Source organism: Amblyomma americanum, chromosome 1, assembly GCF_052857255.1.
Source record: "Amblyomma americanum isolate KBUSLIRL-KWMA chromosome 1, ASM5285725v1, whole genome shotgun sequence".
In the NCBI taxonomy this organism is placed as follows: Eukaryota; Metazoa; Arthropoda; class Arachnida; order Ixodida; family Ixodidae; genus Amblyomma; species Amblyomma americanum.
Window position 1 is genome coordinate 327,513,837 of NC_135497.1, and position 10,950 is coordinate 327,524,786.

At 41.0% G+C, this 10,950-nt stretch overlaps 1 protein-coding gene across 1 annotated transcript; it reads right to left on the minus strand.

Annotated features, from left to right (window-relative positions):
* Nucleotides 1–965: 965 nt before the first annotated feature.
* Nucleotides 966–10,508, minus strand: LOC144099264 (uncharacterized). The gene is made up of 3 exons (XM_077632443.1): nt 7,704–10,508; nt 6,943–7,111; nt 966–1,293 (listed from the first exon to the last, which is right to left on the minus strand). The coding sequence occupies exons 1-3, from the start codon at nt 7,717–7,719 to the stop codon at nt 1,140–1,142; spliced, it is 339 nt and encodes a 112-aa protein (XP_077488569.1). The 5' UTR covers nt 7,720–10,508; the 3' UTR covers nt 966–1,139.
* Nucleotides 10,509–10,950: the final 442 nt, after the last annotated feature.

The window sequence follows — 10,950 nt, forward strand, 5'->3', positions numbered from 1 at the left end:
CACGTGGGAATAAAATGAATTAAACGGATGCATTAACAAATACATAGAGACATAGGTAAAAGCCATAAATGTTGACAAATCGCTACAGTTCTTTATTCGCCGCTTTCTGGTGGCTCAGTCATGCGGATCTCTGAGCTGAAACCACGGACTTGGACAAAATTGGAAATGAATGCTAGGAGCACTCGTCCCATTTTTTCACTTTGTACGGCCGTGACCCCTGTATGCGCCTCTGTATTTTGCGAACTAGACCCTCTCAGCAAATAGCCTCTAGGACAAGTTGGGTTTCGAAGCGGAGTTACCCTCCACTGTAAGAAAAAATCCCGCATAAATACAGGACATGTGGCCGCTAACCTTTTTGCCGCAACATGTGCTGCACCACTCCGTTGTGCACACACCCCGTGGTAAAGTGGTGCGGTGCATTTTGCGGCAACAAGGTTAGCACACACACGCTACGCACCCTGTTATGATGTCAAATGTTCTGTATGCCACGGTGTATGTGCTGTTATTATGTCAACATAACACCAACCATCACAACAATGTATAGCATGCGTGCTGTAACCAAGTTAACATGACAGGATCTGTGTTATATGACTACATATCACGTTCTGTTCTCATGCTCTCCACTGCAAAGATGCTAACATATGCATGTCCCGTAGCATTTATGAGCAGCCCATGTTCATCTTTGAAAGCTGACTGAGCACATGCTGTTTAATGCTTGATGGCACATGATACGCAATATTACACTCCTGTATTTTCTGATCGGAGCCAGGCCCACGTTCAGGTAAGAGGCATGCTATGCATGGTAAATGTGTCATGTTTGTAGCATGCAAACAAATTTTTCTGCACACAGATTACGTATCAAAATGAACACACTTTGAAAGTAAATAGCTTGCGTGTGGTATTTTGCACCTCCTTCAAACACAATCTAGGAAGTGATAAAATTGCATAGAAGTGAATTAGTTTGAAACAGTTTTAATTATGAACACAAAAAGGTACAAAAAAAGCAAAAACAAGCTACACATCAAATGATATACATTATGCATGTACTTGAAAATCGAATCTAATTTCCAATATCTAACTTCCGATATCAGAGTTCGTAATCTGAGCTACGCAATAAATCTGAAATGAAAGTTCAAAGTTCACAAACACACTAAATCCGAGACATGCAATCTTGCCACTTTTTTTTTTAATTTGTCAAGCTGCTGAAGGGCACTGTGCACTTTTGGGTGGACTGAGGTGATCCTCCGGTTCAACTGCCGGCTCCCTTCCTCTGGGTTCATGCCCACTAGTTGCCTGAAAAGAATAAGACATATTAAGAAGCTAGATCATCCGAATTAAGACGTGCAGAATTATAGGGCGTCTAAATGTAGATCTGCCTTTGCTCTTCGCGCCACTTCTGTGGAAATAAGGGTTCATGTTAACATCATTTACATGGTTATACTAGCTTTTCAAGAAAAACCACGCATCACAAAACATGGAGGAAGAGATGCTGTGATGCCAAGAAAGCAAATGCCTCCAGCATTAGGCAGGCAACAGCAATAGCAATACTGCAGTTACTCACTGCATTCTGATTTAGCATGCTTTACACAGCAAATTTCTGGTGCCAGAGATATGCCTTGTGCGTGCTGTTGCTGCACAGCAGTACAGTGCTGTTGCTGCCTCATGCCTAAGCTTCTAATTTTAAGAAAAAGTGTTGAATTCTGTGAATTCCATATGAAGAATCTGCAATATTCTCCGCGGCCTTACAGCAGCGGCTCGCATGCCATCGCTTCCTTTTGTCACTGCTTCATGGTCCATGCGGCACAGTTCTGTGCTTGTTAGCAATTTTTTTCCTTCCCTACTACTCAAGGCTCTTTCAGTGCCTTCTATTCTTTCTTAGTAGTCTGCACGGTTTCCTTTCCACGTTCCTGGCCACCAAAAAGTTGGCTTACTCTCGCAGCTCAATAGTCTGTTGGGTGAGCTCGCTATGGGTGTAAAAAAGTTAGAAAAAAAATTGCTCTGTATTCATACCTTGGATCCAATATAACGTGAAGTGATTTCTGAAGCATATGATTTTAAGAATAAACTCGTGCTGCATTTGTGCATATATGGTAGTACTGCTTTTGGCAGGTGCCCGTGCTGTAAACCTCATACAAGAATGTGAGTGAGAGCATTGCTGCCAGTGCTACAGGAATTTTCTACACTTAAAAGCGTTTATGAAATAATCACTTTAAGATGTAATGATGCAGTTGTGGTACTTGTCTACAGACCACCAGCAGGGAAAATACCCTGTTTCATTGAATATTTAGACAATTTTAATGGAATTATCCCAAACTGATGGCAAGGCTATTGTTGGAGACATCAATATTGATTTACAAGTGTCCAGCAATGCTCAGAGTGACTTTTTATCAGTGATGATTTGTCGTGGCTTCAGAAATACTATAGCTTGTCCCAAGCTCATGCAAACTTGTACTAGTTTGCATGAGCAGAACGGTAGCAAATATATCAAAACATCAGCTGAACTTTTTTAATTGCTAGGTTGTACCCTTCATGATAAGTCACGTGACAAACAATAGCATTCGTATAGTTACGTCATCGTACTGATTACTGAAGACACAATATCGTCCAAAAAAGATAATGTGGCTGCTAGCCCACCATTGCACAGAAATGCTAAAATCAGCGGGTTTTTTTTCAAAAACTAGGGATCTTACACATGACTAGCCAATGCAGTTGAGCTCTGATTTTAATACTGAGCCAAATGATTAATGTAGCTTAAGAAAGTTATTAACTGAGCCATAGTCACATAAATGCTAGCCTTCAAGATTTCAGGACGGCCATGAAGAACTGCCCTAAAGCACGATACACAATAAGCAGACAGGTTGAGCGCACGTGTGTGCATGCCGTCTTTTAGCACAACTCTTGCTGGGTGTGGAGAATAGAAAAAAACAAGCACCTTTCCCAAGACTTACTTTGCAACTACAGCACATTAAATTACAACTCATCTCTCGAGGAGGGCCGGCTCAAGGGCGGTAAGAATATGAAAATAAATATTCTTTCCTAGCTGCCTTGCTAAACTGCAGGCTTACATAAGCCATGCCCAACATGAATTCAAGAACAGCAGATACCAAAATATTGCTTGCATGTTTTCTTTTTTCAAATCATGTATTAGGCATTAGTATATATGAATTACCTTGTAGTATTTCCCTATTGCAGCTAAATTATTTATAATCATATTTTTTCTTGATGCTATTTATACTTCATGAACCGAACAATAGCCTCGACATGTGAGGAGTGAACTGCAGTATAATCACTGATTCCTAGTTATAAATCACTGTACATGTGTTGCACCGTCATAGCAGCTCCATGTTTGAAAACAGTCACTGCGGAAACCTGAGCATTTTTAAATCCACGTGTTACCGCCTGCTCTGACCTGCACTGCAGAAGCTACGCCTTGGACTCAATCATGGCATCTGTGATGTCACATGCAACCCATGTAAGCAGGGAAGCTGGTCTTAGAAAAAAAATTTCCAATCATAGTCACAACTATGAAAATTCCATGGAACGTGTTTCTACGCGGTGATTCCAAATAGGCAACTGAATTTTATAGACATCTAGTGCTTGTGCACTTATATGTTAAGTAAGATTTTGGAGAGAAACTAAGAAATTTTGCTGCAGAAAACTTGCTGAAACGCATGCTATTATTTTTGTCTTGACATCAACAAAAGGTAAAATCATCCTGCCTATCATAAAACTTGAGTTATAAGGTTCTTGTGTTGCCATTTTAAAACCAAGAATATGTATACGCTTGCCTTCCCGTTTCTGAAGTGGCAACTTCAAACACCAACAACTTAATTTCTATGATAAGCAAGATGATAATTTTACCCTTATTGCATTCCCTGACATCACTACAAATGAATGGCATGCCTTTTAAAAAAATTCCTCCAGCAAAATTTCTTACAATTTCTCTCCAAAATCTTACGTATTACATAACATAATGAAATTGAATGGCATATTTTCAATTAGCATACAAAAACACAGTGGACAGGGTTTTTTACCTTCGGCTTTTTTTTGGCTTTTGGTATATTTTTTGATTTGGTATATTATTGGCCTTTGGTACCTTTGGTATTTTTTTGTCACTTTAATTATTGGAATAAGCCTGTGATACCTATGCTGGGGCACACATTCCCACACATTTACTTTTCCTTTCTTTGCCATGTTCCTTGAACATGAGACACCAACATAAGGAAATGACAGATGTTTGATTCTTACAGAAAAAATCACAACTGTGAAGCATTTCTTTCATTTACGAAAGTCCTGTTATACTTGTTTCAAAGAACAGAAAAGACATCTTGAGGATGATTACAGACAGTTAAGCATCCAGACTGACAGCGAAATGTACCTCCGAACACTTGTGATGAGCTTGAAAATCTAGCTAACGATGACGTTAATCATAAGCAGGGTGCTCAAGTGCAGTTAGGTGAGTGGCTGTTTCCTTATTCTTTTAGTTAATAGAAGAAGCATTCATCGCAAACAAGACACCTATAGAGGGTATAGATTTTTAGTACCGAAGTCAAGGCATTTGCCCATTACACCTTCCTACATAAACTTCAGTTTGTTTTACCAGTCCATTGTCTTTATGCATTTCATCCTGAAAATGGTAGCAAAAATCATGTAATCTGATAGCTAAACATAGAGATGCATATTACAAAAGTACGCACTTCAATATTATACTGAACATTTAGACATTATTATGCAGCTTCAAGAGTTGGCTATCCCGTAGCATTCACACCAGCAGAATATACGTCTCAAGTAGATGATACGAGCCTGAAATTTCATCTTAGATGTAGCACTTCGACTTACGTTATTAAATTGCAATATGGAACGTTATTTCCAATGCACCACATTACTCTTTCAACATAAATGGAAAGCAACGCGTTCTTAAATTTTATTGTGACCTCAAGCACAGCAAATGACAGCTTGGAAAATGCGAAATGAAAATCCTGCACACATTTTCTTTGCAAAAAGTTGATGTAGGGCTACAGAAAAGACTCCGAATAAGGTGCAGCCAACTTGACATTATTCTGTAATTAAACCACATTGCCTGGCAGGTCGTCTTAACACAATGGTGAAACATTGCAATGGCATGCAAACAAAGCAAAGAAAGGGCGTAGCACTCCTGTACATTAGCAAATCAGTGCGTTACATCCACTGGTCTCCACTAAGGGGCTGAATGATGCAAAAGATGCCTGAGCATGAAGTCACTGTAAGTGAATGGGCTTGTGCCAGAAGCCAGCCTTTCACAGTACACTGAATGGGACATCAGCAAAGTTCTGAGGGGTTCCGTTTCGCATCATTCATTACACATTTCGTCTTTCCGTCACTTTTGTCTTTTTTTCACAACAATGCGTGGTTGTTGCACAATCAACTATGCAAGAAGACTAGAAAAGTTTTTGAGAAAGACATTTCAGGAAGAAGGGGCCTTCAGAGTGCAACGGAACAACAAGTAGGAGAGCCGACGACATGACAGCGCTACAGGCAATCTAGAGCCTTGTCTCCTAGGCTCTGTGTTGTCCTGTTGCACTACAAAATACCCGTCTAATAATATGCACCACGAAGCCCAGCATGAAGTTTTGCTTAGTATTCAAGTTCTAATTTGCGTGATACCGCTTATTATGTTGCAGTTACCAGGTTGCAAACGCTGATTTTTATTGTCATGTAGTAAGTGGAAAACTTCCGCAGCTAGCCAACCACTTTGCCAAGTTGTATTCTTTTGAGCGAAGCCGACAGAGGATGTACCTACTACCCAATGTGACGTCAGTGGTGTCCTGGTACAAGAGGGTATCAAGTACTGCTTTGTATTGTAGCAGATAAAGTACTATGCCTGAATGGGCTTTTATTCATGGGGCTTGGTGCAGTTGGCTTAAAGCAGCGCATGTCCTCTACCACTCTCTCCTGTTGGCCATTTCTCTCGCGCTGCACATATCTAAAATGGCACATGCTGCCGTAAATATTCATCGTTCTCACAAGTCGTTCCTTTAGCTCATGACTAGCCCAAAAACTATTTTGCGTGCTTCAGGTAGGTGCCGCTAGATAAACTTGGCTGTGCTATAGGCATGTCCGGTAGTTTAATGAACGCTTAAAGCAATGAACATCTTCATCCACCATCGATGTCAGGAGACATCGGCTGTTTGCAACTTCTAGCGCTGTATATTTGAAGTATTTAAAATCGAGCGGCTGTTCAAAGGACGGGTGCCCTGGTTTCTGTCATGGTTCGCCTATTCTCTGCTATGCGAAAATTCAGTTATAAGATGACCTTAGCCTCATTGTCATTCTACTAGTACTCCATTGCACTCTGAAGAAAAGAACGCAGAGTGCTATGCAAGCACCTCTTTACCGCAGCATTTGCATGGATATTTTCCTGGATTTCCCTGAAACTGGAAGGTATGACAAGCGATGCTCATATTTCTCGTGTTCATATTTCTTATTTCTGTGATACAACAGCAGTTGCCACCAGAGAGTGGCATAAAAACTATGTACGAAAGGATGAAAGCTGTGGTTGCATTCACTGAAAAGCACAGCAGCCTTCCGTCTTCTGACACAAGCCATCCAACTTCCAGTGGCTTCACGTATGCTCAGCTCATATGAGAGAATGTGCCATCCAGCCACCTAGTGAAGATTAGTAGTTACTTTCTTTTTTTGTCCGTGTGCCACTGCACTGTTTCACCATAGTGTTAGACCAACTCGCCCATCAGTTCGTGTTATTAAGGTTGTCAAACTATGCACAAAATGCACGTGCACAGTGAATCGGAACAATGTCGAGATGCTGCAGGAGGGATGCCAGGCATATGCAGTTTACATGCTATTTTTTTCCTCACGTCTTACTGAGTATATACTGCAACAGTCATAAAGAGATAGATATGATAAAAACTTGTCTATACACAAGAGAAAAATTTATGTGGTTACCTCTGAATGAATTCCAATGTGGCTTGTACTTCTTGATTGTATTTCATGTTGAGACAAAAGTACGCAGCATACAGGGTCTCCACGGCGGCCAGAAAGCTCAGCCCTTCAAAGCACTTTGCTCCGTCGAGTGTCACAATGCACGTACAATCACAGTCAAAGATGCTTGTGCCTGAAAAGAAAATTATCAACGACTGCATCAAAAACTGAGTTCGGATTAAATATTAGCAATTGTGGAGCAATTCGTTTTTTTTTAATGCTACAGCTCAGAAGAATAATTTTTAGCATGATAATATGAACATGAGGCATACAAATCTTTCTCACATAGCTGGTCATGTCAGCACAGCTCACAAAAAAAATATGACGGCACCTCTATGTAGATGCAAATGCTAGACACTGAAGGTATTTATAAAGCAACGGACAAGAGCAGATGGATGAATGGCAATGCATGCGATATTCTCAAGTTAATATTATAGGCCACAAACCTGAATTTTATAGCTACACTAACAAGGTTCTAGCAGCGGGTTATGCTGCCAGGTACAATCTCAAAGAGAAGACTGTGGCATGCGGATGGTTAATTTAGCTTGCTTGGCATGCCTCATCGAATTCTTGAAGCTGCATTGAGTCTGACATACAGGGTAATTCACAACAACCTCCTTCGTTACCACGCTCTAATTCTTTGTGATCAATGAGGTTTCATACTTCCATGCTTTTTAGAAGGTTATACTCTGCTCAAAGCATTCAGAAAATTATTAAAATCTTACCAAGTACAACCACCATTGGTGTAGGAGGCAGGTCACTAATCAGTTCAGAAACACAGGGTGACGTCTGTGGAGGTAAGAAGCCATTATCATAAGCAGATGAATATAAGGAAACTGCATGTTCAACACAAGGGCACACAGGTAACAAGTGTGCTGAAGAATCACAGGAATAATGAACACCTGGCTAATTGCAGCAGCAGGACTACAAAAAGGAAAGTTCACAGCTTTTTGCACTTCGGTAAACTTTGAGGTGGTGCCCATAAAATTCTACTGGAACAATGACGCATGTTAATTGTTAATTTTTCGTTGCCACTGGCTACAATTTCTGTGAACTCAAATGATGGAGCAAGTGCTCTAGAATTTTACAGAGATATGTGAAAGTTTCATCTACGGTCATAAAGCAGAAATTATGTTAATGCTGAGAGGCTACCAAATATCCATCCCCGCAATAATCTCACCTAAAAAACACTAAATAGGAACTCTGTCTTTTCCTTGAAGAAAATGCACAGCAATGGGAACACCCCACTGAGCAGAGCTTTTGGACGGCCCATGTCCTGCCCTGTCTGTCATAAGGAGCCATTGAAGTGCCTCGTCTCCCTTCAGGCTGTGCCGCAGGAATGCATACAAGACCTCGAGGTCTGCAATTTCTTGATTGACAAATAATCCTTCTAGCTGCGTGTCCGTTAGCCTAAAAAAAAATGATGTTTAGCTGTAAAGCCTTCTTGACATTGCTGAAAACAACCATAACAGTGAGTGAAAGGTAATTTGTGTGCTTGCACAATACATTCACCCTTTTCAACCTAACGATCCAGTGCTGACCAATTTATCAACATCTACAGGGTATGCCCTCTCTTCTTTGTGTCATGCATTACCCCTTCATTTTTTGGCCCTGCCATCTTGGTGCGAAATTGATGGTCATATGCAATGTGTTTCAGGGAAGCCTGCCACTAATTTTTAAAAATCGGCTTTTTGAGTTATGAAGACTTTCTGCGGCAGAATAATACCAGTGTAAGCGGGAAATGCAAACAGGTGAATAAAGTCTGCTAGTAAGTTGGTTAAATAATTTCTGATAATTAAATTCATAACTATCGCAGTCAGGCAACTGGCAGTAATTAAAAATTGTAGCCGGTCATTAGTAAGAGCCATATCAGTGTTTGAATTTCGAAAACACGATTACTCTAGATGCTGTGGCCCAGAAAATTTTAGCTAGATCATGCCAAGATACAAGCACTTTTGAAATGCATGCAGACAAACCAATCCCTCTTGTGCACGTAACTATACATTCGAAATAGCCAAACTTTCCATGTCACAGCGCCAAAGGTAATCGTGTTTCAAAATTCTAAAAATTGACATGGCTCTCAGTAATGACCAGCTAGAAATCTCTAATTGCAACCAGGTGCTAACTGTGACAGTTTTATCAGAACTTAGTTATGCACCTAACTAGTTAACATGCGGGCTTCCCTGAAATATCTGGTATACACTTATATGCATGACCACACTAATACCTCATGCCTACTGCGACATACTATCAACAACAAGAATAAATGGACTGCAAAAATTGTTGATCTTGTACTGCAAGGTAAGGCTCTCAGAAGGCAGCACGACAGACTTACAAAGGCAACTGCACCAGGTGCAGTCATCATCATCATCAGCCTGACTACACCCACTGCAGGGCAAAGGCCTCTCCCATGTCTCTACATTTAACCTTGTCCTTTGTCAACTGTGACCACCGTACCCGGCAAACTTCTCATCCGCCCACCTAACTTTCTGCGCCCCCTGCTATGCTTGTCTTCTCTTGGAATCCACTCCGTTACCCATAGGTGCAGTCTACTCCCGACTATATTAACTACTGTTGCACCGAGTTTCAAATTAAGTAAAATTTTAACCCAATTTTTTAATTTTGTTCACTTTTCAGACATGATAATGAATGCTCACAGCCTGTAATTTATGGATTCCTTATTACTTAAACAGTTATTGCACTAATTGTTGGAAGTTATTCTTTGACATTGCATCTGGTAGTAGAAGTGCCCTAATCCAATACGTGGCTTACCCTGCACATTCGGCATCCAGCATTACTTTAACACACACTCAGCAACAGTTACTTTTCCTGAAACCTCAAACAACACTTCAATTTACTGACATGCAGCTTGCAAATACAGTTGCATACATGCCTTCTAATATGGGCCAGGAAGTGCCGTTGCGTGAACAGCAAGGGCCACTCTTTCTGTACATCACAAGCTCGCTTGCCCTTAGTGTTGATGGTCGCTCGAATTGCTGCATAAGCACGCATCAAGAGTTCTTCTTGCAGAGGAATGTTTTGCTCCTCTAGAGCTTTCAGCAAGAAGCATTTTTTTTTGCTTCCTCACAATCATTGAAGTCTATGGCAGTGACTGGTGGCTGCCATTCTGTGCAGCCATAAGTTGTCCTTGCTGTTGCCCTCTTCAGAGGCCCTCCGCACAATTCCTCAGAAAGGCGCTTACATCCGCGCCTTGCGTTTTCAATTCGGCACTTAATTTTGTAAGCAAGTCCATGAAACGTTTTACCCCCTGAAGAGGTGGACAGTGCGTCACAGAGTGCTGACGAATATTTCTGGCCGACACGATTGGCCACTGACCGGATTTGCTTTGCAGTTGGCCTTGAGGCCGCTTTGCACATTGCTGTTGCTATTAGTCTTACTACTTCTTGATATTGACTTCGGTCAAGTGGATTTGGTGCACTCAGGGCTGTTAGAGTTTCATGAGACAGGGAGTTCTATGGAATCGTCAATGACTGAAAAGCTTCCAGTGATGGCTGGGGGGACGACGTTAAAGGCTCCTCTGTAAATTCAAATGAAATCAGACTTGGCAAAGGAGTTGAGTGGCAACAATACCAGTACCTACAGCAGCCAAACAAATTGCAAGATGGAATTTATTGCACAGCATTTAGAATCATTTAAACCTCTGCCCCATATTTTTGATCAAGTCGGATAGTCCAGCGTGATGTATCATCATCATCACCATCAGTCTATGTCCACTGCAGGACAAAAACCTCTTCCATATCCCTCCAATTAACCCTGTCTTGTGCCATCTGCGGCCACTTTAACCCTCAAAACTTTCTAATTTCATCTGCCTTCCTGACTTCGTCTCCTGTTATGCTAGCCCTTGTAGCACTACCCTTTAAGGACTATAGACAACTAATTTTATTACGTGTTTTCTTTTTTCAAATGATGCATCAGACATGGAATACATGGATTACCAGATGGTACTAAACC